Raw genomic sequence first — 27,415 nt, 5'->3', positions numbered from 1 at the left:
TCATCTTCTGAAAATAAGGTATGGGTAATTGCTATTTTTCTACATTACGCACACGATCTTCAAAGTGCTTGGGCGCATTCTTTCAGCAAATCAAATGCGTAGTCTGAACTTCGTTCTTCCGCAAATTGCAGCACATGGGCAATATGGGTAAAACATGAAATTGTGCTCCCAAAAAGCGGAAAATTTACAAGAAATTCAAAATCGTCTAAACATTTTATAAAATGTTAACCTTTCGACTATATGATATGACGAATAGTTAAATAACAACAAAATATAATCATAAAAACGTGTTTTTGGAAGTCGGCAGAGAAGAGGAAGATACAAGTTGCCTCCTAGCTAAACCTTCTACAGGCGCCATTCAAGAAATGTTCCCCAAATTATGTTTTTAGGGTACTATATACCACTTCATGACGACTTCATCAAGCCAAATTTATAAAAACGATGAGACATAAAAATTAGCTTTAAAATGAGCCCTTAAACAGTTCTCTATGATGTTCCTCTGGCCTGATAGTGACAAAAAAAAAAAAAAAAAAAAAAAAAAAAAAAAAAAAAAAAAAAAAAAAAAAAAAAAAAAAAAAAACCGTCAGTGGTATCCATACAAAAAAGTGATTTTCCTTCTTGTTCAAGTAGGGGTCCTGCATAAGGCTCTGATAATGACGATTCAATGGGTGCACTTTTAGGTTAAAACACCAGTATCAAATCGCATACAACTGAGTGATATGGTGCATGGGGATGTTGGAATAGCATGTAGTTCGACTGCGAGATTCAATCTCCTGTGCTGGTGTAGGAGTTAAGAGAAGTGGAAGAGTGATAAAACTTTAATATTACCATTAAAGCTGGCAAAAAGCCAAGATAATATATGAAATTCACCATCACATACCCAAAAGCTCATTTATACTACACAACTATCGTCTGTAACAAGTCATTGCTGACAATTTTAGTAAAAACCAAGCATCAGTACTTAATATTATGTTCGTTTGATGCGTGTCTATTGTTTACTATGCACTGTGTAATGTTTGAAACTGACCAAGTAGAGTCTTTGCTAAATAGTGATTTTTCTTCACTACCCCTTGAGAAAAAATGTGATATTGAAGACTTAGAGCAGGCACATGCCGCCTTTACTTTTTTCCCCATTGGGTGTTCAGTGTTCATTATAAACAATTTCCTAAAGTAAGTTTTCACACATCTTGAAAACACATTTGGGTTTTCCACACATGTTCCTATTCCCCTTTCCCGTGAGAGATACCCCCCTGACTCCCCAGATGTGGACGCCTCTAGCCCTCCTCCCAGTAAAAAGATTGGAGCTAAGTCCATGGACGCTTCATAGGAAGACTCCCAGTTAAACCAGCCACTACCTTATTGGTGTTCTATCTACCTCTGGCAAGGTTAAGATTCTTTCAGGATGTATTACCAATTTTTTGTGAAGCTTTCCTAAAGTTTCAGAATTTTATCGATTTTTATTGAAAAACGATGTTAAACTCTTAAGAAATCCCATGACATATTGAAGTGTATAATAGGCCAAAGTACATGAAATATTCCATACATATACGGTTTCTTTTAGTATGAAAAATGGTGTGTGCAATTAGAAAAAAAATCAATATAATAGCAATAAAAAATAAAAAGCTTACGCCTAATGCAATCGTACGGGGTCGAAATCTGTTTATTCATAAGCATTGTAGATTCTTCAGTGAGTCCTTTGTAGCATACTTCAATTTTCTCTGCTCTTACAACAAGATTTCTTTGTCTCTCTTTTTCTTCACTGAAAACCTGGCTTCTTCTTTTGATACTTTCCTTTGCTGTTTTGAAAAAGGGTTCCATTGGAGTTAAACTCTTCTTTAAAGAATCTACCAAAAAGTCTAAATAAGTAAAATCTTAAAACAAAAATTGCCTAAATCAATTCAGCAGCTACAGGTTGTTAAGACACCTTTATTATTGAAAACCTTTTACAGCTTCAATAGCACATTTTTAGTTTGAGTTTGAGTAAATCATGAGATGTTTTCACAAAACTCATAAAGTAAATTATAAACCATGTATTCAGTTTATTAAAAAACAAAGCAATGTCCACGTTCAGTTGCAACCAAGTACTTGAAAGACTGTCAAAATTCAAATTATCCAGTTTGGTCAAAAACTTCTCACCGAAAGTGGAATTTCACTCGCAGAAAAAAATTGAAACAGGTTAAATAAAATTACAAATCACATTACCAAACTTCTTCATGTTCAAGTGCTTTGACATAAGAAACAGACATAAAAAAAGAGGAAGAAGCATAAATGACCAACGATTATGAATCTACACTATAACAAAATCTTGATATTTGAAACTGAATATTATCATTCAAACAGCTATTAAAATTCTTCATGATAGAAGAAAAAATTCAATGCCGTTTCCATAAATCTTATGATGGAAAGGTGCCTTCTCCCATATGTTTCTTCTGGGCATATGTAAAGTATTTTGACAGATTTCAGAAGCAACAACCTCTTTATAAATACCATGCAATTTCCAATTGCACATATTCCTGGTATCCTTTTTTTTTAATCTGAATTTTGTTCATATTCCTCATTGTGCCCTAATATCAATTTTTTGATCTAGTGTTTTCTTTCAAGTTTTTTTTCTTCTTTTTTAAAAATTTAACCGTCTGTTACTATGTAAGATTCCAGAACACGGAAAAGTTTGGATTGTGAAATGTCATTTTCACTTAATACCTATCCTTTTCAATAGTCTTACAAGTACTTGTTTACTACTGAGTATAGATGCTGCTTCATTGTGTTTACGTGTTAATAGCCATATTCCAACAAATTCCAACAACAACATCTAACCAGTAAATTCATCAGTCAGTGGATGATGCTTCCATGTATTACATTTTTTTTTTGAGCTACTTTGCATAAAGCATGTGACTTAAGAAAGTTTGGAGAGGGCCAATTTAATTGAAAAATTAGCTTTTACAGTGGCCTTTTTAAGGACCCAAAAGTGATTGGAAGAAACTCACCTCTTTCTCATTTTCTATTTTAGTCTCAAGTACTCCTGTAGCCCTCATCATACCTGATCAAAATTTTAAGATATTTGATAATTTATAGGTGCTTGCTTTTTGTTATAAGTGCTTGGTTTTTAATAGACAATTAAATATAGAGTTTATTTTAAAGATTTTAAATTGTGCTAGAAGTAGAACATGAGCTTTGTCAGCATGCCTCACCCATCCCTTGATTGGTCATCACCCGACCAAAACCAGAATGGAAAATCTGAAGCTGTCAAGTGTTACTACTTAATGATATGGGTTGAAAAAAGGGGAGAAATATTTTCAGCACATGGAAGCTGACAGTAGAAGAGACAAACGAAACAGCCATATACATTGATAATATGAAAAAAACTTCGTTTTCTTAAAGAGTTAAAGAGGCTGCGTCCCAAAGTCGAACCTTAAAACGTACAGGAATTAGAAGAGGCAGTTGGGGGGCTACCGCCCCCCAAACCCCCAGCTTTTAAAGACTCTTTTGTATAGGTTTTTTTGTGGGGGGACTTCATTGTTACTAATTACTAGTTTCGGCGCAATGGTTCTCCTGTCCTCTTGTGTTTAACATTTTTCGAAGTTATTCCATTATTCATTCATTTCAATGTTTTGTTAATTAAAAGAGGGCCTTTCCCAAGCCAAGAGCGGGGGGTTAGCAAAAAAAAAAACAAAAAACCTGTACAAAAGAGTCTTTAAAAGCTGGGGGTTTGAGGGGCGGCAGCCCCCCAACTGCCTCTTCTAATTCCTGTACGTTTTAAGGTTCGACTTTGGGACGCAGCCTCTTTAACTCTTTAAGAAAACGAAGTTTTTTTTCATATTATTTCTGTACGTTTTTCTATTATCCATGGTGGATGTAATTTAATAATTCCTGTACTCCTCGTACAGGAATTAGGAGAGGAAACCCCCCCCCCCGCTTTTAAATCATTGTATAAAATAGAAAAAAAAAATAGATAGAATGACCGAAATGTTTCTTTTGCTCATAAGAAGCTAATATTCTGTTATCTCTCAAATGATAAGCTGTCCAGGTGTTATCAAAATTTTTTTGATGTTGTGAAAAAAAACCGCCCGTAAGGGACTTAAACCCTTGACCCGAGGATTAAAAGTGTCACGCTCTACCAAGTGAGCTAATAACTTGCATGTGTGTTAATATAACTTCTCAATAAATTTTAAAAATTTCAAATTAACATGGGCTCTTATGGAGAGAAATCCGTTAATTAATAGCTAATGCGTGGTTTCTGGAAAACAGGGAAGGAGTTATCGGATCGAGCTGAAATTTCGCGGATAAGCTCCTGGGCCGTAGGGGACCTTAACTTGTGAATTTCAGCCCGATCGGACAACGTTAAAAAGGGGGGGGGGTTGGAGGGTCGAAACTTTCGGGGGGTTAAGATTTTCCTACGAAACTTTCCAGGAAAATTACTCGGAGAATTCCGCATCGAATGAGTCTTCGTACACCCAGATCCGATGTCGGATGTGACCTGTAGGCGTCTAGAAAAAAAAAGTAAATGAATTTTAAGTGGCTATGCGTGGTTTCTGGAAAACAGGGAAAGAGTTATCGGATCGAGCTGAAATTTCGCGGATAAGCTCCTGGGCCCTAGGGGACCTTAACTTGTGAATTTCAGCCCGATCGGACAACGTTAAAGGGGGGCTGGGGTTGACAAGTCGAAACTTTCGGCCAGATTTTCCCTATGAAGGAAAAGTTGGAGGGGGATGAAATTTTGCAGGTTTCTTAGTTGGAGCTCGGGCTACGAAATGCATCCCTCCCCATCCCTCTGCGACCACTGGAACCGAAGATCGCTTAACATTGTCGTGTGTCGCCTCTTTATAGAGGCACGAGTGTGCCTCCTTGATAAATTTGGAGCCCATGTCAAACTCATCTCAAACATAACAGTGACACAATTCACATCCAACAAGCAAGACTAAGAAAATGGAAACACTGAAAATCATGGAACTGAACCCAAAATATTGAATTTTTTTCACAGACCACACTACCTTTCTTTGACGAAACAAATACGAGTTTCAATAGGGATAAGTCCTTTATCAGACAGTGGAGAACAAATACAAAATTTTTGAATATTTCGAAGACACAGTTGGTCTTCATCATCAGCAGAAATACTAAAGTATTATAACTAACACAAACTGTATCTATGCAGAAAAAAAATGTGTAACTTAACTAAATATTATAAATACAACAACATTCTGTTTACAATTAGAAGAAGAAAAATGTGCCAACCCCATTACAAATCTAACATAAATTTAAGCAAGATTAAGGAACTCAAGACTTTGAATGAGCCCAGTTAATGAACTTTTTAAGCCAATGGACTGGTTACATTCAGTGATCCAGAATTTATTACACATTTTCTGTATAAACATAGTTTGTGTTAATTATATTGCTTTAGTATTTCTGCTGATAATGATGACCCACTGTGCCTTCGAAATATTAAAAACTTTTGTATTTGTTCTTCAATGTCTAATAAAGGACTTATCCCTATTGAAACTCTTATTTGTTTCGAACTCAAAATTATTGTAAAAAATTGTGATCTTGATGACAGAAATGATAACATGTTAAGAGAGAGACAAATTTCGGCAATGAAAAGGTAGAACATTAACCCTAATCATAGCTATAGGCACATACCATGCCATTGAATCAGTAAAGGAAAAGCAAACACAAGTAAGAGGACCGACAAAGAACCAATCAGAACTGTAAAGCAAAAGATAAATCCCCTTTAGGGCATTCACAATAGCCCAGATTCCTCCTTCTATGGAACACTAAACTTTTCAAGAAACCAAAATTTTCCAGCCAGTATTAGCAGTATAGGTCCAGAGCAGTGCTGCAACAAGTACTCCAAATTTTCACTTAAGTATCAAGTATTAAGTACTCATTGTTTTTTTACTTAAATATCAAGTAATAAGTAATTCCCAAATTCTTACTTAAGTATCAAATATCAATTACTTGCCAAAATTGTACTTAAGTATTACTTCAAGTACTACTTAAAGTATTTAATCTATATATATATATATATATATATATATATATATATATATATATATATATATATATATATGGGCTTGACATATTTCTGATATCAAGCCCATACTACCTTTTTTTAAAGCTATTCTGAAGGCATCTTAGCCCCTTCCCTTGCCTATAAAATGTCCCCTGTCATTCCTGTCTTGGAAATCTTAATCAAGAACCAGAATTTCCGTTTTATCGTTTTTAACCGTTTCCCTTATTCGGCTGGTACACACCCAATGAAGTCCAAGAAAATAATCTTAACCAATTTTCAACACATCGGCTTGAATGGAAAAGACTTTCAAAAAAATTATGTGCAGTCAAAAAACTCTTGATTGGATCAGACATATCACATGACAGGATTAACACAGTGCACGTAGAGTTGAACCTCTGGCCAATAGTGTTCAATAAAATCTGGCACGTTTGAAAAAATACAGGGTTATTCTGAAACATGTGGGAATGATGGAAAAAATATTGAAAGTATTTTTTTCCATTGTTTGGCTCGTACATACCCAACAAAGTCTAAAAAATAATCTGAACCAATCTTTAACACAACGGCTTGAAAGAAAAAGAATTTCAAAACAATTAAGGGCAATCAAAAAACTCCTGATTGGATCAGACAGATCACATGACAGGATCAACACAGTGCACATAGAGTTGAACTTCTGGTGATTAGTGTTCAGTCAAATCTGGCACGTTTGAAAGAATACGAGGTTATTCTGAAACATGTGGGAATGATAACAAAAATATTGAAAATATTTTTCCCCTTGTTTGGCTGGTAGACACCCAACGAAACCCAAAAAAAATAATCTCAACCAATTTTCAACACAACGGCTTGAAAGAAAAACACTATCAAAATAATTAAGTGCAGTCAAAAAACTTCAGATTGGATCAGAAAGATCACATGATAGGGTTAATACGGTGCGCATAGAGTTGAACTTCTGGCGATTAGTGTTCAGTCAAATCTGGCACGTTTGAAAAAATATAGGGTTATTCTGAAACATGTCGGAATGGTGGAAAAATATTGAAAATAGAAAAATAAACTTTGGATTGGCTTTAAAACGGATAAAAGGTAATAAAGTAGTTCATTCTCTGATTCAATAAATGAAAACCTTAGCAGCAAAAAAAACTCAGATTTAAATGTAAGGAGCCAAGTGAGTCAGTTGCAGACTTTTTTAATATGAGGAATCAAAGCTCAATAAAAAGGAGCAGCGAAAATCCACACTTTTGGCAACTAGCTGAAGGTCGCTGGCTGTCAGTGTGCTGAAAAAAAAGAGAAGAGTATGAAAATGAAGTCTTGATTCACACTTTGATGACATGTCTCGCCCTCGGCACCTTTACAAGAAAAATGCCTCAAGTTTTCAAGTTAAATTTCAGACACGCTATGAAAATGTATGGCATCTATATCCGTTGGCTGGTTTTAACTCAAGCAAGCCGTATGCTGTGTAGTCAATTCAGATGGTCGGTAAAACTCCCAACAAACGTATATTATAAAATCACGGGCCTGCAGCAAGCCCGCTGATTCAGACGCATTCCATACGGCTGGTAAAAATGCAGAATGAATGAATGAACTTTATTATCCGTAAAAGTATAAAAAAAACACAAAGTATGGAGTATTGTAAATAAACAAAAACAAAAACGATAAACAGCAAGAAAAAAAATTCAAATTAACAAAAGACAACATGGACTAATTAACCAGTATCAATATGGAAAAAAGGCTGCAGATGGTCGTAAACGTGAATAGAGTAGATAGTCTTATTACATAAATCATCACTGGAAGACCGAATCCAAGAAGCCATATCTATTAAACCAAATCGAGCAATTATTTTTCTGTCTTGGTGCCATCTAGGAAGCCGAAGGAGGAATTTGTAATATCTGAAATAAGCTGCGCGTAGAGTATGGCGATTTTTCTTACGAAACAGATGAGCCATGCCTGATAAAACAAAAGCACAGGGGCGCAATAAGGGTTATAAATCATGCACAAACCGTTGCGGTTGTAACAGCTTTTGTTTGGGGATATTTTTCCGTAAACGACGCTTAGGTTTTTCACGGCTTGATTCACTAGGGATGAAAAGGTAGTGGAAAGTGTTGGACCGAAACACAGACCAAACCAACTAAAGAAGAACATGGCAGAATTGCAGTCCCAGCAACGCATGGAGCGACCGCATAAGGGCTATTTAAACAAATAAACTCGCATTTAGACGCATTAACTGACAATCCAATCTTAGATAGTTCATTGGTTAAGATAGTAAAATTAGAAAGCAATCCACGGCGACTCCGGGCAACAAGAAGAACGTCGTCTACATATGCAACAGAAGACAAACCAATATTACCTTAAGAAACAGAACTTTTAAGGGGACGCAGGCACAATGCAAGCGCACACTTAAATATACTAGAAGACAATACGGCAGAAGTTGCATCCTATCTATTTCTAGCAGCAGTTTCACACCATGAAGTGGCAAAAACCATGAGACTAAGTCGAAAATCTTCTGAGAAAAAAGGAATAAAACAAGAGCCAAGAGCTCATATGGCATGAGCTCTAGCAAAAATTATCAGAATCAATAGATTAATTTAAAAGAAAAATCAGAGGCCTAATGCCGGTCGGCATTTAAAATAGGAGCTCTGAGACACAAGGTCCTTTTAGATATAAAAATTCATTAAGATCCGATCACCCACTCGCAAATTAAAAATACCTCATTTTTCTAATTTTTCCTCTCCCTTCAGCCCCCCTAGATGGTTGAATCGGGGAAATCAACTTTATCAAGTTTGTGCAGATCCCTGACACGCCTACCAATTTTCATTGTCTTAGCACGTCCAGAAGTACTGAACTCGCCAAAGCAATGGACTCCCCTAACTACCCCAAAGAGAGTGGATCCAGCCCGGTTTCGTCAATCACGTATCTACGACATTTACTTATTCTACCCACCAAGTTTCACCCCGATCTCTCCACTCTAAGTGTTTTACAATATTTCCGGTTTTCCCCTCCAACTATCCCCCGATGTCACCAGAACTAGTCGGGGTTTAAAATAAGAGATCTGAAACATGAGTTCCTTCTTAATATCAAATTCAAAAATACCTCACGAACGGTCACCCGCTCTTAAGTTAAAAATACCTAAATTTTTGTAATTTTTCCGAATTAACACCCCCTCCAACTCCAAAGAGAGCGAATCCATTTCGGTTATGTCAACCACGTATCTACGACTTGTGCTTATTCTGCCCACCAAGTTTCATCCTGATCATTCCACTCTAAGCGTTTTCCAAGATTTCCGACCCCCCCCCCAATGACACTGGATCTGGTCGGGATTTAAAACATGAGATCTGAGTTACGAGGTCCTACTAGATATACCTTATTTTTTCCAATTCTTCAGAATTAACCCTCACCCCAACTCCCCAAAGGAGAGTGAATTCGTTCTGTTTGTCAATCACGTATCTAGGACTTGTGCTTATTTTTCCGACTAAGTTTCATCCCGATCCCTCCACTCTAAGCATTTTCCAAGATTTTAGGTTTCCCCCTCCAATGTCACCTGATCCGGTCGGAACTTAAAATAAGAGCTCTGAGACATAATATCCTTCTAAATATCAAATTCAATAAAGATCCGATCTATTTTTTCCAAATTAACCGTCCTCCCACACCCCCTCCCCAAATGGTCGAATCGGGGAAACAACTATTTCAAATTTAATCTGGTCTGGTCCCTGATACGCCTGCCAAATTTCATCGTCCTAGCTTATCTGGAAGTGCCTAAACTAGCGAGACTGGGACTGACAGACCGACAGAATTTGCGATCACTGTATGTCACTTGGTAAATACCAAGTGCCATACGAAGTAATTTTTCTCTGGGGATGGAATATTATGTTGATGGTTGGCTTCAGTATGACTTATTTTGGAAAAGGGTTATTTCCAGGCTTTGGGCAAGCCATGGGTGGAAGTAGTTATAGGCCCTACTAAACTGAAGGAAAAATCGACTTTATTAATACTTGAAACCCTCTCCCCCTCGCCCTATTTTAGATAGGGCTTGTGATATCAGAGCTCGATATGAGCCCTGATCCTAATCATCTTTGGTCTAGCTTTCTTATGGATCCGTTGCTCCATTCGAAAGTTATACTAAATTAAACTAAAAGCTTGACGTTTTTCAGCGCTTAAAACCCACTCCCCCTCCTTCTATTTGAGCTAGGGTTTTCATCTCAAAACTTGATGCCTGTCACGGTCTTAGGCATCTTTGGTTCAATCTTCACTGAGATCCATCAATCTCTCGCAAGTTACACTGAATTAAATAAAAAACACAACTTTTTTTTTAGCACTTAAAGGCCTCTCCCCCTAATTAATCTAGGGCCTTCATCTTCAAACATTATGTGTCTTATGGTTTTGGCATCTTCGGCTTGACTTTCATTGAGATCCATTACTTCATTCGCAAGTTAAACTGAGTCAAACAAAAACTTAACTTTTTAAGCACTTAAAGCCCCCTCCCCCTTGCCGTAATTAGGCTTGGGCCTCCATCGCAGAACTTAATGCATATCATACTCTTAGGCATCTTTATTCAACTTTCATCGAAATTCCTCTCTCCATTTGCAAGTTACAGTGAATTAAATGAAAAACGCGATTTTTTTTAAACACTTAAAGCCCCATCGCCCTAATTCAGCTCAGTTTTAATCCAAATAGTTCAATTTTAATACAAATCTGACTGGCGGTTCTCCCGCTATACTCGATTGTACAGACGGGCGGACAAACAGACAGATCTCAAAAACCTATATGGACGGATATTTTCCACTATCCAAATAGGTGATGATGCCTGGATGATGATATGGTATTGTGTTCCTTTTTTGGATCCAATGAGCCAACATGGCTACCTAAGATGTTGCAAAATCCGTCTGTCTGTCTGTCTGTGTGTCCGTCCGTCTGTTTAATCACGTATAGGGGGAGAACCGCTGGTTGGATTTGGATGAAAATTTTGATGGCCAGATTTGGTGCCAAAGATCATGAGACACATCAAGTTGAAAGATGAAGACCCTAGCTAAAATAAAACAGGAGGGAGAGGGCTTTGCCTGCTAAAAACAGTTTTTCGTTTAATTCAGAGAAACTTGCAACTGGAGTGATTGATCTGAATGAAAATTGAACCAAAGAGCCCTAAGACCATGACACACATCAAGTTTTGAGATAAAGACCCTAGCTCAAATTTAAAAGGGGGAGTGGGTTTTAATTCCTGAAAAATTTAAGTTTTCTGTTTAATTTAGTATAACTTGCAAATGGAGTAACGGATCCGAATGAAAACTAGACCAAAGATGCCTAAGATCAGGGCTCATATCAAGTTTTGGTATCACAAACCCTATCTCAAATAGGGTGAGGGGGAGAGGGTGTCAAGTCTTAAGGAAGTTGAGTTTTCCTTTAATTTAGTAGGGCCTATAACTTTTGAATGGAGTGACAAATCTGAAGTCAGATTCGTCTGAATGCCTGAATCTGCTGGAACGAGTTTGACAAAATACCACTGCATTGGATCCAGCTAGAATTGCTTAGACTTGTTTATTGCAAACAACATTTAGATGGATAAAAATTCACAGCTTCAGTAGTTTTACCAATAATATGGTCCTGAAGATGATGAAATGGTAGAAATCTGGTTCAGTTGACGAGATGATAAAACTTGAACATTAATGTCAGAAATATAAGCCCAAATGGAGTACAGTATGCCACATTTAGCACAAAACAAGGGATTTTAGCTCACTGTCGACCAGTGAACTGTGAAATAATTTTTGTTTTCTTTGTTATATAACTTTTAAACAAAAATTAAACCAAGTGCTAACCCTACTATAATTTCTTTTTCGTAAAAAACAAATACCTTATTTCATATCCAAAAATAAGGCATGGAGCTATATCTGAGTTTACTCTAAATCTAAAGGGTGATGTTTCCTTGTACATTGCCAAAGCACACACACACACAAAAGCTGTATCTGAGTTTGCTCTAAATCTAAAGGTGAGGTTTCTTGTTCATTGCCAAAGCGCACACACACAAAATTTTCGTGTCAAAGGTAAAGTATTTGAAAAACAAGTACATTAAAAGTATCTTAAGTAATAAGTATTTTGTAATCTTACTTAAGTATCAAGTAATAAGTACACCCTAGAGTTTTTACTTAAGTACAAGTAATGGAAAATTTTACTTAAGTAGTACTTCAAGTAAGTGACAGCACTGGTCCAGAGGACATTAAAGCTCTCAAATGGATTAAGGTGATATAGTATCTTATTGGTGATGTAGTGGTACATTCTATTGATTCTGTTAGGAATCTTGGTATCATTTTTGATAATCACCTGAGGTCTGATAAACAAGAATGAGCCATGTCACATAAAACAAAATACACTTTTCTTTGCACCAAAAGAACGTTTAGAAGCCTTAACATGCAAAGCTTCACTACACTGTGTAAAACAATGACTCAACCTATTGTTGAAGGCTGTTCATCTGAGAGGCAACCAACAAGAAAATCTATACTTCTAACCACATTCAGCACAATCTTTGCCAGTTGGCAATGGAAGCAATACTCATTAGGAATCATTAAACTGGTATAAGTTCCAAATGAAAATGGAGGAAGTTTTTGAAGGGTAAGACATAGGTCATGGCAATGATAACATAACTGGAACAGCAACTGATGATGAAAATAGTAATGTTAGGCTGAGAGTGGTACTACAACAAGCTAGAGAGAATAGACTCAACCAAGATAAATGTATTTTTAATGCCGAATGTGTCCTCTGCTTCGAACACTTCCTCACCAATGAAGAAATCTGAGCAGACCCAGAGAAGATAAAAGCAGCTACAAACACCCCTTCTACTTGCTTTCTTAATTCAATCTATATTGCTTATGCAGATGATATTCTATTGATTGGTAGGACAAAAAAGGACCTTCCTTGTCTTTTTGCACAGTAGCATCTAAGCTCATGTTGTGGTCTCTCTCTTAACATTTCAGATTGTAAATATCTTTCATTCAATAGTTATGTCATGACATCTCTAATCTGTAGATATTTTTTCTATCTTGTTGGTTTCTTCTTTTTGGTGGCTGGGAATAAATGTTAGTAAATCACTAAAATTGTTCCAGACACTTGTTGTTGATGATTGCTAGAACAAGATCCAATCAAGTCTTTCTGGTATTTAACCTTTTTTTCATAAAAAGACATCAGTTCACTTTATTCTTATTATTTCCAGTTTCCTATTTTCTATTGTGTCTGCCCCCATGGTATAGAAATCAGAGCCTTATGTCTGTTTACAGTTTCCCAGATATCGGACTAAAACTTACAGAGCTTGCTGACAAATAACCCAAGTCTATTTATAAGCATCTTCATGCCCACAGAGGCCTCACTACTTTACTTAAGTTTTCCTCTTTTGTTTTGTCGAGTATTTGTTTTTATTTCTCTTATACTCTGGTTTATGCTCCTAGTTTTCTATAATATACTTATGCGATTAACAGTCTTTTTGTCTTGAAGGAACTTGTATGAGGAGTGTTTGGGTCATTTTCTTTTCTTTTCCACAATTTTTGGAAGTTATTTTTACTTTGAAATGTGCCGAAAACCAGATTATAGATATGCCTTACAGTTTAATTTGTAAAAATTTAATTCGAACAGGTCCCTTGTCATTTCACTGCATTTTAAGGTGTTTCAATAAGTATTTGATCATATGAGCAGCGTGGCTTAATTGGTATACCTCTTGTTGAAAGCTGACAAATTTTTTGGAGAAAAACAGAAGACAACTCTTACGCTTACCTTAGATACCTAAGGCAAGGATAGGCAGGTAGTAGTATTAGGCAGTATGTTTTGTCGAGTATTTTTTTTTTATTTCTTTTATACTCTGGTTTATGCTCCTAGTTTTCTATGATATACTTACGTGATTAACAGTCTTTTCGTGTTTTGTATTATTTTGTTGTCGTTTTCTTCTTTATTTTACACTCCGCATTTTGTTGGGTTTTTAAGTGGGTAAATAAATAAATATGTAACCATGTCAGTACCACAATTACATGAACAGCCACAGGTGCTACTTGGCTTGTGCAATAACTTGGCAAGGTAAATTCCAAACCTATCTATAATAGAGTCATCCACTACAACAATTTTGAAGTCCAAGATCTATAAACAGAACTAAATCCATGAAAATACTAGAAAACAAATCTAAGCATAAATCTGCAAAAGCTTTAATACTTTGACAAAACAAACAGCAAAGTTCAAGTCATAGTATTTGCTTCACAGCATTGGCTGGGAGCCCAGCTGGTGATAGATGAAAAGACAATAGCATTTAGGTCCTGATCACTCAGTAAAGCAGAAAAATGATACGCATAGATAGAGAAAGAAATCTTAGCAGTAACATATGCTTGCAAACATTTCCACCAGCATGTCTATGGAAAACAGTCATAATCACAACTAATCAAAAGCCTTTAGAATCAATATTTAAGGAATTTATGTCTAAAGCTTCACTGAGAATACAAAGAATGATAATAGCAATATAAAAAATATAATCTACAGGTCATAGTCTACCTAGGATCAGAAATCCATACTACAAAGGCAGTTTCAATATTTTGTTGATACACAGCACAGCTACTAACATGCAGTACTAAGCTTCCTCAAATCCCTCACAATCTATGACAGCAAACAAGGAGCAACAGAGAGCTGCAGAAACTCATCAAGGCCATCATAAATGGCTGGCAGGACCATTATCATGAATGTGGTATGTCTATACTTATCTACTGGAACTATCATGATGACCTAGCTGTGAAGGGAGAGCAGGTAATAGTCCCAATGAAATAAAATAATAACTTAATTAAGCAACTACATACTTCATACCAAGTGGTATTTCATACCAAGCAAATACACTATATACCAAGTAGTTTGAGGAGCAATTGAAATCAGACTTAAGATTAATAATAATATTTCCTTAAATAGGGACTTGGGAGAGCATTCATTAAATGCTCTATATATAAATTTAATTAAAAATGACTTTACGAAATATTACAAAAAAACCAATAGATTTTAACACAGAGCCTGTCACAAATAGACCTATGAGATCAGCAGCAAAAAAGCAAGGTTGACATAAAAAACATGTTTTTAAATCATTCTCTTTCATTTCAATGAACTGCCTCGTTTCATTACAATTTATTTATCAGACCTGGTTGAACTTCGCTGAGGTAAGGATGCTAGAACTGTTTTGAAAAATTTTCATATTAGTTTTATTGATTTTATCCTCTTGTAAGTTGTTTCTTCTTATGTATTTTTGTATTGCTGAGGATGTCCCTTGGACATAGGGCCAAAATATTCATTCTAATTTGTTTCCCACTGTCTTGAGAAATTCCCTATTGTTCTTCTTGTTTGACATGTTTAATTGTGTTAATCCCTATATTGCAGAAGGTGTGAACACTAAAACAGAAACAAATTAGCTAGAAAAAGAAGAGCTACAGATATGGAGTGTCAACAACATCAAACAAAAAGTATAATTTAGTGAATAATGGTGGACTCTCATCCCAGGTTCCAAAAGATGGAAGGAAAGGGATAAATATGGAGCCAAACCAGAGACAGTGGGTGTAAACAAAATTAAATATCAATAAAGAATTTGAATACCAGAAGAAGAACTTTACAAGATTGGCATGGTCATTGAAGTAAAGGAGGAAGAGGAATCAAGAAGATTCCCAGGAGATTTCAGACTCTCAAAGGTGCATGAAAGATCTATTTCAGTTCCAGAAATTGTAGGGAGGTATATGGACTAACTATTAAAAGAAAACAAGTTGAGTTCGAAGTTTTTGCTGAAAGAAGGAAAATGGTTAATTTTGTGAAAAATGAGGTGACACCTGAGGAAATTTTGAAGCAAAGTCAAATGTGTGGTTTGGCAATAGAGGCTAACAGAAGAGGTGAGACAGTAAGAGGGATAGTAAGGGAGTATCCCTTGAAGTTTCAGAGGATGATATTTTAGATAGCCCAATTGCAATAATTGGGACCAAAAGGCAAAAAGATTTAACAGAGAGACTAGAAAAAAAGAAAGATGTCTAGCAATATTGATAACATTTGAAAATAACTTCCTTCCTCCAGTGGTCTGGATAGGGGGAGGAGATAAATTGTGCATGAATATAAGAGACAATTGCTACAATGTCATAAGTGCCAAAGATACAGACATGTAAATATATATTGCCCAGCTAAAGAAGAAATTTACCTACGATGTGCTGGAAAGCATGCATCTCGACTGTGTCAAATGAAGAACAACAGTCTACAAAATAAAACATCATTATACAAATGTATCAATTCTAATGGTAACCACCCATCAACTTCAATGCAATGTAGTGTCAGAGAAAGGAATACTGAGATTCTGAAAGTTGCAGAAAGACATCAAACGAGTTTTAGAAGAGCCGAAATAGTTTATAAGTCATATGCAGAAGTGACAAACAAACAGGCATATAAAGAACAACCAAAAATCAATGTGTATTTTTGGGATAACAAAAATAGTCAGATGCAGCTAAGAATAGTGAACAATACTACAAATAAGATTGTGATTGGTCTAGTGCTGTCATCAGAAATTTTAAGCATAGAGAACTTGCCTATCAAAGAAAAAGTTGATAAACTCTGTAATTTTATTAAAAGTTTGGGAATCATGCAAATGAATAGCAGCCTTATTTTGAACCAGTGTATAAATAAACGACTGTTAAATCAAACATAAAAATTATGTCTTGGAATGCAAGATCATTGGTTAAAGTTTATGAGGATCTAGTACTAGACTATTGCATTAAGAATAATATTGATGTGTTTAGCATTCAAGAGACTTATTTGAAACCATATATGAATCCATCATTCAGAGATAATAAAATAGTGAGATTAGATAGATGGAATAAAGAGAGAGGTGGAGTGATTATTGGAATTAATAAAGAAATTAATTATATCCCAATTTATTATTCAATGTAGGAGGATCATCACATGGAGATTGTTGGATGTAAACTATATCTTAACAAGAGCTAAGAGCTCATATGGCATTTGTGACAAGGCGAGAAGAGCTAAGAGCCAAGAGATCATACGGTATGAGCTCTAACAAAATTCTATTAATCAATAGATTGATTTAAAAAGGAAAATAAGAGGCTTAATGCCTGTCAGGATTTAAAATAAGAGCTCTGAGTCACGATGTCCTTCTAAATATCAAAATTCATTAAGATCCGATCACCCACTCGTAAGTTATAAATACCTATTTTTTTTCGAATTTTTCCTCTCCCTTTAGCCCCCCAGATGGTCGAACCTGGGAAAACAACTTTATCAAGTCAAATTGTGCAGCTCCCTGACACGCCTATCAATTTTCATCATCCTAGCACGTCCAGAAGCACCAAACTCGCCAAATCACTGAACCCCTCCCCCCAACTCCCCCAAAGAGAGCAAATTCAGTACGATTCTGTCAATCACGTATCAAGGATATTTGAATATTCTATAAGTGTTTTTCCAAGATTTCTCCCTCCAACTCCCCCCAACGTCAAACGATCTGGTCGGGATTTGAAATAAGAGCTCTGAGACATGAATTCTTTCTAAGAATCAAATTTCATTAAGATCCGATCATATATTCGAAGATAAAAATACCCCAATTTTCACTTTTTCCAAGAATTCCGGTCTTCCCCTCCAACTCCCCCCAACGTCACAAAATCTGGTCGGAATTTAAAATAAGAACTTTAAAGCACAAGATCCTTCTAAATATCAAATTTCATTAAGATCTGGTCACCCTTTCGTAAGTTAAAAATACCTCAATTTTCAAAATTACTCCCCCCCCTCCAATTCCACCAAAGAGAGCATATCCGGTCCGGTTATGTCAGTCATGTATCTTAGACAGGTTTTAATTCTTTCCATCCAGTTTCATCCTGATCTCACCACTTTAAGTATTTTCTAAGATTTCTGGTCCCCCTCAAGTGCCCCCCCCCAATTACGCTTGATCCGATTGAGATTTAAAATAAGAGATCTGAGTTACGAGGTCCTTCTAAATATGAAGTTTCATGAAGATCTGATCACTCCTTTGTAAGTTAAAAATACGTCTGTTTTTCTTACTTTTCAGAATTCACCCCCCCGCCCAATAGACCGGATCCGTTCCAATTATGTAAATCACGTATGTAAGACTTAAGCTTATTTTTCCCACCAAGTTTCATCCCGATCCCTCCAATCTAAGCGTTTTCCATGATTTTAGGTTCCCCCACCCCAAACTTCCCCCAACGTCACCAGATCCAGCTAGGATTTAAAATAAGAACTTTGAGACACGATATCCTTCTAAATATCAAATTTCAATGAGATCCGATAACCCGTTCGTAAGTTAAAAATACCTCATTTTTTTCTAATTTTTCAGAATTAACCCCTCCCCCAACTACCCCAAGGAGAGCGGATCCGTTCCAGTTATGTCAATCATGTATTTAGGACTCGTGATTATTTTTTCCACCAAGTTTCATCCCAATCCCTCCACTCTAAGTGTTTTTCAAGTTTTAGGTTTCCCCCTCCCAACTCCCCCCCCCCAATGCCACCAGATCTGGTCGGGTTTAAAATAAGAGCTCTGAGCCACGATATCCTTCTAAATATCAAATTTCATTGAGAACCGATCACCTGTTCATAAGTTAAAAATACCTCATTTTTTCTAATTTTTCAGAAATAACCCCCCAACTATCCCAAAGAGAGCGGATCCGTTCCGTTTATGTCAATCATGTATCTAGTACTTGTGTTTATTTTTCCCACCAAGTTTCGTCCCGATCCCTCCACTCTAAGTGTTTTCCAAGTTTTACGTTTCCCCCTCGCAACTCCCCCCCCCCAATGTTACCAGATCCGGTCGGGATTTAAAATAAGAGCTCTAAGACACGATATCCTTCTAAACATCAAATTTCATTGAGATACAATTACCTGTTCGTAAGTTAAAAATACCTCATTTTTTCTAATTTTTCAGAATTAACCCCCCCCAACTACCCCAAAGACAACGGATCCGTTCCGATTATGTCAATCATGTATCTGGGACTTGTGCTTATTTTTCCCATCAAGTTTCATCCCAATCCCTCCACTCTAAGTGTTTTCCAAGATTTTAGGTTTCCCCCCAATGTCATCAGATCCGGTCGGGATTTAAAATAAGAGCTCTGAGACACAATATCATTCCAAACATCAAATTTCATTAAGATCCCATCACCCATTCATAAGTTAAAAATACTTATTTTTTTCTATTTTTTCTGAATTAACCGGTCCCCCCCCAGATGGTCAAATTGGGAAAACGACTATTTCTAATTTAAGCTGGTCCCGTCCCTGATACGCCTGCCAAATTTCATCGTCCTAGTTTACCTGGAAGTGCCTAAAGTAGCAAAACTGGGACCAACAGACAGACAAACCGACAGAATTGGCGATTGCTATATGTCACTTGGTTAATACCAAGTGCCATAAAAATAAAGTCAAGCTGAATATATTCAATGTTTATATACCAGATGGTAACTTTCTCTTAAGTGATCATGGTCTAGAAAAAATTATAGAAACAGTGCCTGGAGGGGAAGAAACTATTGATTATAGGAGATTTAAATGTGCACAATGGTCTTTGGTGTAGATGCGGAAATGATAATAGAAATAGAAACACAATCTTTGAATTTTTAATGAAAACCACAGATATCTGCCTACTTACCCCAAAGGGTTTACCAACTAGAATCAATAGCAGAACAGAAAGATCAGTGACCATAGACTTGGCCACAGGATCGGCTTCATTGGCACCAAAAGTATCAATAACAAGTGATAAGGAGTCTACCCTATATAGTGATCATTTTCACATTTTGGTAGAGATTTCTCAAGATAATAGTATATGCAAAATTATGAAGAACCTGGTAAATTTAATTTAAAGAACATTAACTGGGAAGCTTTTAAGAATAAATTACAAGAAACAGATGTTCAGTCACAAGTGAACTCTTGTGAAGATGTCAATGGGAAAATAGAGACATTTAAAAATTAACTCCTAGAAATAGTGCAAGAACTGGCTCCAAAAAGTGAATGAGTTCCTATTCACTGTAAACTAAGTGTTTGGTGGAATAATCAATGTACAATTGCAAAGAAATAGTTATTGGAGGCAAGAAGAAGGTACAGGCAGTTCCCAAACTTTGAAAATTTTCTAATGTGTCAAAGATGATATGCAACCTGTAGGTGCCAAACAGTAAAAGCAAAGAAAAATTTGTATTGAAAATTTCTGGAGAAGTTACATTTTAGACAACCTGCAAGTAGAGTGTATAGAACAGTGAAACAAGAGCTAGGAGCTCATATGGCACTTGTGACAGGCAAGAAGAGCTAAGAGCCAAGAGCTCATATGGTATGAGCTCTAACAAAATTCTAAGAATCCGTCTTAATGCCGGTCAGGATTTAAAATAAGAGCTCTGAGTCATGATATCCTTCTAAATGTCAAAATTCATTAAGATCTGATCACCCACTTGTAAGTTATAAACACCTAATTTTTTCTAGTTTTTCCTCTCCCTTTAGCCCCCAGATGATCAAATCTAAGAAAATGACTTTATCAAGTCAATTTGTGCAGCTTCCTGACACGCCTACCAATTGTCATTGTCCTAGCATGTCTAGAAGCACCAAAATCGCCTAATCACTGAACCCCTCCCCCAAAGCGAGCAAATCCGGTACGGTTACGTCAATCACGTATCAAGGACATTTGCTTATTCTATCCACCAAGCTTCATCCCAATTCCTCCACTCCAAGTGTTTTCCAAGATTTCTCCCTCCAACTACCTCAATGTCAAAAGATCTGGTCAGGATTTGAAACGAGAGCTCTGAGACATGAATTTCTTCTAAATATCAAATTTCATTAAGATCCCATCACCTATTCGAAAGATAAAAATACCCCAATTTTCACGTTTTCCGGTTTCCCCTCAACTCCCCCCAATGTCACAGGGTCTGATCGGAAGTTAAAATTAGAGCTTTAAAGCACAAGATCCTTCTAAATTTCAAATTTCATTAAGATCTGGTCACCCTTTTGTAAGTTACAAGTACCTCACTTTTCCAAATTAAGCCCCCCCTCCCCAACTCCACCAAAGAGAGCAGATCCAGTCTGGTTATGTCAGTCATGTATCTTACAGGTTTTTATTCTTCTCATCCAGTTTCATCCTAATCTCTCTGCTTTAAGTATTTTCTAAGATTTCCAGACCCCCCCAACTGCCCCTCCAATGGCGCTGGATCCAGCTGAGATTTAAAATAAGAGATCTCAGTTAAGAGGTCCTTCTAAATATGAAGTTTCGCGAAGATCCAATCACTCCTTCATAAGTTAAAAATATGTCATTTTTTCTAATTTTTCAGAATTACCCCCCCCCCCCAATAGGGCGGATCCGTTCCAATTATGTAAATCCGTATCTAAGACTTCTGATTATTTTCCCCACCAAGTTTCATCTCGATCTCTCCAATCTAAGCATTTTCCATGATTTTAGATTCCCCCACACCAAACTTCCCCCAATGTCACCAGATCCTGTTGGGATTTAAAATAAGAGCTTTGAGACACAATATCCTTCTAAATATCAAATTTCATTTGAGATCCAATCACCCGTTTGTAAGTTAAAAATACCTCATTTTTTCTAATTTTTCAGAATTACCCCCCCCCCCCAAATACCCCAAAGAGAGCTGATACATTCTGGTTGCGTCAATCATGTATCTGGGACTTGTGCTTATTTTCCCCACCAAGTTTCATCCCGATCCCTCTACTCAGAATTAAACCCCCCCCCCAATAGTGGATCCATCCCAATTATGTAAATCATGTATCTAAGACTTCTGCTAATTTTTCCCACCAAGTTTCATCCCAATCCCTCCAATCTAAGCATTTGCCATGATTTTAGGTTCCCCCACCCCAAACTCCCCCCCCCCCCAATGTCACCAGATCTGGTTAGGATTTAAAATAACAGCTCTGAGACAAGATATCCTTCCAAAACATCAAATTTCATTGAGATCTGATCAACCGTTTGTAAGTTAAAAATACTTCATTTTTTCTATTTTTTCCAAATTAACAGGCCCCCCACTCCCCCCCAGATGGTCAAATCGGGAAAACGACTATTTCTAATTTAATCTGGTCCCGTCCCTGATACGCCTGCCAAATTTCATCATCCTAGCTTACCTGGAAGTGCTTAAAGTAGCAAAACTAGGACTAACAGACCAACAGACAGACCAACAGAATTTGCAATTGCTATATGTCACTTGGTTAATACCAAGTGCAATAAAAACTGATTACAGGGAAGAAAGAAGATAATGGTAACCCACTCTTAATTGTTAATGGAGAGGAGTTAGTGGAAGAACAAGAGAAAGCAAATAAAGCATTAGATTTTGTAGAGTCAGTGATTGGAAGACCAGACAACTTTAATGATGACGAACAACTTACATTTGCTAAGGTAATGAGACTGTCTAAAATAGAAAAATGATATAGATTATAACAGACATTTTACAGTAGAGGAGCTATAGAAAGTTATTTGAAAGTTATCATTAACAGCACCATGTTTAGACATGATTTACCCACAGTATATCATACACTGAATTGACAAATGGATAAGAACATTGTTAGAAATTATTAACAAAGCCTGGGAAGACAGAAAATTTCCAAAAATATGGAATGATGGGGTACTGACTATGATTCCTGGACAAGGCAAAGATAATTCGAAAATTGAAAACTTAAAGATGATTACTCTACTATCTGTGTTAGGAAAAGTCTATGAAAGAATGGCTAAGGAGAGGCTTACATAGAAAGTGGAAAAACAAACACTTTGAAAGATGTTCAATGTGGTTTTAGAAAGAACAGATCTACTATAGAAGCATCACAAATGTTTGTAAATGATGCAGTATATTGTTTGGAAAATCTGTTTAGCAGTTTTCTTTGATGTGAGTAGTGCTTTTGACAGTATGGTTAATCAACATATACTAGAAGGAATAATTACAGCAAATGTTAGAGGATGTTTACTAAGATTTTCTTATGATTATCTACAAGAACAAGAAGTGACAGTAAAAGTGGGTAAAGCATATTTGGAAAGAAAGGTACTGAGAAAATGCTGTGTTCAGCAAGGCTCCTCACGGGGGCCCAATTATTACAATGTAAGTGAATTTGATATACTACTGGATGCAGGAGATGATAGAGCTGGACTTTTTGCTGATGATAATGGAATGTGGAAAGTGTGTGATAGTACTGAGGAGGGGCAACAGGTGGCCCAGGAGAAAATAGAATTAGCGGATATGTCAGCCAAGGTAAATTGTGTGCAGTTTTTGGTCCAGAAAACAAAAGCAATGGTAATTATGTGAAGGAAAAAGTACTCTGTACTTTGCCTTTTTCTAAATGGGGAGCAATTGAAATTGTGGATGAATTTAAATGGCTTGGAATTACCATTGATAGAAATATGATGTTTAAAGCTCATATAAGACAGTTAAAGAGAGCATGTGCCAAAAGATTAAATATTATGAAAATGTTATGTGGAGCAAATTTTGGGCCAAAACTGGACTTTTTAATTAAATTTTGTATAAAATACATAAGAACATACATAAAATACATACAGAGGAATAATTTATATGATAACATCTGAGTCATTGTTATAAAAGCTGGAAACTATTCAATACAGTGCTTTAAGGACTGCTTTTGGAGCAAGAAAGACAACTCCATGGTGATTTCTTGAGTCAGAAAGTGGAATTGAAAATCTAGGCAACAGAAGAGACATAGCAACATTAAAGTTTTTGCAGAAGACATGGATAGCTGACCAGTCAAATCAAATTAAATCAAGAATGCTAAAAGAGGGAAGGTTGTGATGTTCATGGAAAAAAACATTTTTGTATTGTGAGGGCAAAGGAGATAATGGAAGAGTTTCAAATGGATTGTCAGTTGACATCAATACTGAGAATGCCCAATATGTTCATCACCCCTCAGTGAGAATCCATTCCATACCAGTGCAATACTGAACTTGAAAAGTGGGATAACCTAGATTATGATCAATCATTCAAGATGACAAAAGAGATGCAATACCTTGACACTGTAGATATCTTCACAGATGCATCCAAAATGGACAGTAAAGTGGGGACTGCTTTTGCAATACCCTCCAAGAATATACTTAAATTGATTAAATTAAGTGACATAACTACAGTGTTTCAAGCAGAAGTAGTTGCAATAGCCAAAGCAGCAAGATACTTAATAGATTCTGTATCAACAGGTGAAAAAATATAGAACCTGTTCATATTCTAAAAGTGGTTTGGAGGCAATCAAGAATATTTATCTAGAAAATAAAGTAGCTCCCAAAATGATTTTTTGACATGAAGAATTACATAAACTACTGGAAAAGGGAGTAACCATCACATTGGATTGGGTACCTGGACATGCAAACATTAGTGGAAATGAAACAGCTAACACTGCAGCAAAATTAGCATCAATAGAAGACAGGTAAACATTTGTAAGTGTTCACCCAGGATGATTAATCAAATTGGAGAAGTAATAAAGAAATTGAAACTATGGATATTTGAGGATAGTCATGTATTCTTAACAAGTATACTTATTATACAAAAGAAAGAAAGGCAATTTGAGGATAGTCATGCATTCTTAACAAGTATACTTATTATACAAAAGAAAGAAAGGCAATTTGAAAAGAATTGCCCACCCCTGACCCCCCCCCCCCCAAATGGCACCTATGGCAGGAACTCAGACATATAGAGCCTATTTTTATAATTTAGATCCAAGATGTGCATTTTGTGGAAATGAGGAAAGGTACGGCATCTTTTACTTGAACATGTGGGAACAGAAGGCAGGAGGAAGGATATTATACAATTTATTAGGGAAAAAAGAATTCAACAGAATAGTGACATACTATGTAGAGCAGGCTCCAAATTTTCTTATGTAATTCTGGAACCCCAGGGTTATACCACCATAAATATCATGGTTCTATACACTACCCTTCATAAAAAGAGTAGGCTATAAATTTGACCTTGAAACATTCCTAAAAGTTTCAATTAGATAAAAACTACTTTCCAAAATATCAAAAAGCCCTCCATGTGTAGTAGAGGGTCTAAAAAATAAGTTTAATACTCCCAAATAACCTTAGCAGCTGCAAAAGACCTAATACCTTACCAAATAATCTGGAAGAAGTCATAATAATTTATATATTTTTTTTCCACTACTTAAAATCTTCTATCTACACAGTCTTCTTTTCCAAAAGAAACTCATTTTAGATGGCGTAAAACAAACTGAAGTCTTAATTCAATAGAATATTAGATTGAAAAGCCTATTGTGTGATTCTTGTTTGCTTCAAAATTTTAAGTTGAAATTTAATAAACTCGAAGGTATATAGGAAATATCCTTTTGATTTTGCTTACGAAAATACAGCTCAGCATGTCTTGGTGCCCAGATATATTGCCCAAATTATATACTCTCCATGGATTTTTTTCCATTTCTTGTTTTTCTCTGGTGCTTCTTTAGCCTAGGCCTACTATGGGAAGAAAACAATCACATAGGCCTACTGAAAGAGGTGCCCGATAGATATTCTTAAAGAAATCTGTTCTGCAGAATGTACAAATAATATCCAACTATACTTAGGTATTTCTAAGAGTCTTACACATAGCCTAGGTCACTTAGCTGAATAGCTTATTTGATTATCTATGTTGAATTGCCTACTAAATATCTACCTAGTTTAATAAGGATTGAACTAAGTTCAAAGCCTGAAATTTTAACTATGTGGATAATAACATATCTTAGACTTTCTTATAGCCTAGGCCTATATATCCAACTAGGCATATAAGTAAATTCTCAAAGTAATTTGTATATAGTATCCAACTAGCTAGATATGTATTTTGCTCATGTGTAGCATGAAAACTTAACTAGGTAGGTAATACTTTGTTTTAGCTTTTCTTATATTATCCAATTAGACAGGCAATAAATTCTCTAAGTAGGCTAGTTTGGTGATAATATCAAATGAGCAAGAGAATTATTTTCCTTAGGTGTAGCATGAACATCTAACTAGGTGGATAACATTTTGTCCTAGCCTTTCTTATATTATCCATCTATGCCAATTAGTAAATTATCTTTGCAAATTAGTGACAATATCTGACTAGCTAGATAATTAATTCCATTAGGAAATGCATAAACACCTAAATAGGTGGATAATAATGTGTTCTAGCATGTCTTATGCTATCCAACTAGGCAGGTAGGCTATGTGGCTTCCAACTAGGTAGGTATGTAGCTTCTCTAAGTGTTTTTGGTGATATTTCCACCTAGCCATATAATTATTTCACTTAGGCATAGCATGAACATCTATCTAGGTGGATAATACTGTCCTAGCCTGTCTTATCTTATCCATCTAGGTAGGTAAGTAATGTGGTGATAATAACCAACTAGCTATATACTTATTTCTCTTAGGTGGTGCATCAACATCCAAATAGATGGATGTACTTTGTTTTAGCCCTTCTGATATATGTCCAACAAGGCAGATAAGTGAATTATTCAAGCATATTAGTTATTATATCTAACTAGCCAAATAATTATTTCACTTAGGCATAGCATGAACATCCAACTAAGTAGATAATACTTTATCCTAGCCTGTCTTATATTACCCAACTGGGCAGATAATTAAATTCTAGTTGGATAAATATCAGAAGGGTCAAGATAAGGTGCTATCCACCTAGTTAGAGAGGCTAAGTTAGCTCTTATGCTTTATTAAATTAAGAAAAACAAGTTTTTTTTTTTAACTGGAAGTAAGGAGCAACATTAAAACTTAAAACAAACAGATTTTACTCAGTATGTGAAAGGGGCTGTTCCCTCCTCAACACCCCACTCTTTATGCTAAAGTTTGAATCTTTCTCTCAACTTTTCTTTTTAATACATTAAAAAACTTCAGCATAAAGAGTGGGGTGTTGAGGAGAGAACAGCCCTTTCATATACAGAGTAATTTCTGTTCATTTTAAGTTTTAATGTTGCTCCTTACTTTCAGTTAAAAAAAAACTATTTTTTATTTAATTTCTGAACATTTTTGAATTAATGCATGTTTTGATTTTGGCTCTCAGCACATGAATAATTAAAACAAAATTTGCATACTAATTTATTTTTTTGGCTAAATGGTTTTCTTATAGTTTTGATTGGATGATTTTGAGATAAAAAAGTAGCAGGGGAGTTGGCTTATTTACCCTCTAATCTTTTGGTTATTTAAAAGGCAACTAGAACTTCTAATTTTTTACAGATGTTTTTGTTATTAAAAATATACATAACTTATGAATTAACTTATGTAACAAACATCTATATTTTGTATGTTTTTATTATGTATATGAGGGGGTTCACCCCCTTGTCAATACATTGCTCTTTACAGTAAAGCTTAAATTTTGTCCCAATTCCTTAAGAATTACCCCTGAATCACAAAGGCCATAGAATAAATCTTTGAAATTAATAAGATTACTTTAGCATAAAGAGCAGGGTATTAGGATGAGGTGAACCCATCAT

At 35.8% G+C, this 27,415-nt stretch overlaps 1 protein-coding gene across 2 annotated transcripts in view; it reads right to left on the bottom strand.

Moving 5' to 3' along the window:
• The window catches only part of LOC136033892 (large ribosomal subunit protein mL39-like), a 53,452-nt gene extending 28,294 nt beyond the window's left edge, over positions 1 to 25,158 (bottom strand). The window contains exons 1-2 of one of the 2 annotated variants that reach the window (XM_065714878.1): positions 25,058 to 25,158; positions 1,629 to 1,844 (exon numbers count right to left, since the gene is read on the bottom strand). In XM_065714878.1, the coding sequence (XP_065570950.1) occupies positions 1,629 to 1,844; positions 25,058 to 25,079 (238 nt within the window). In that variant the 5' untranslated portion in view covers positions 25,080 to 25,158. Of the gene's footprint in view, positions 1 to 1,628; positions 1,845 to 25,052 lie in introns of both variants that reach the window. The other variant, XM_065714879.1, reaches the window with a different exon arrangement.
• Between the last annotated feature and the right edge of the window lie 2,257 nt (positions 25,159 to 27,415).

This window comes from Artemia franciscana, chromosome 12 (genome assembly GCF_032884065.1).
Source record: "Artemia franciscana chromosome 12, ASM3288406v1, whole genome shotgun sequence".
In the NCBI taxonomy this organism is placed as follows: domain Eukaryota; kingdom Metazoa; phylum Arthropoda; class Branchiopoda; order Anostraca; family Artemiidae; genus Artemia; species Artemia franciscana.
Note: the sequence above shows the minus strand (reverse complement) of the source record. Positions and strands in the feature narration are given on the sequence as shown.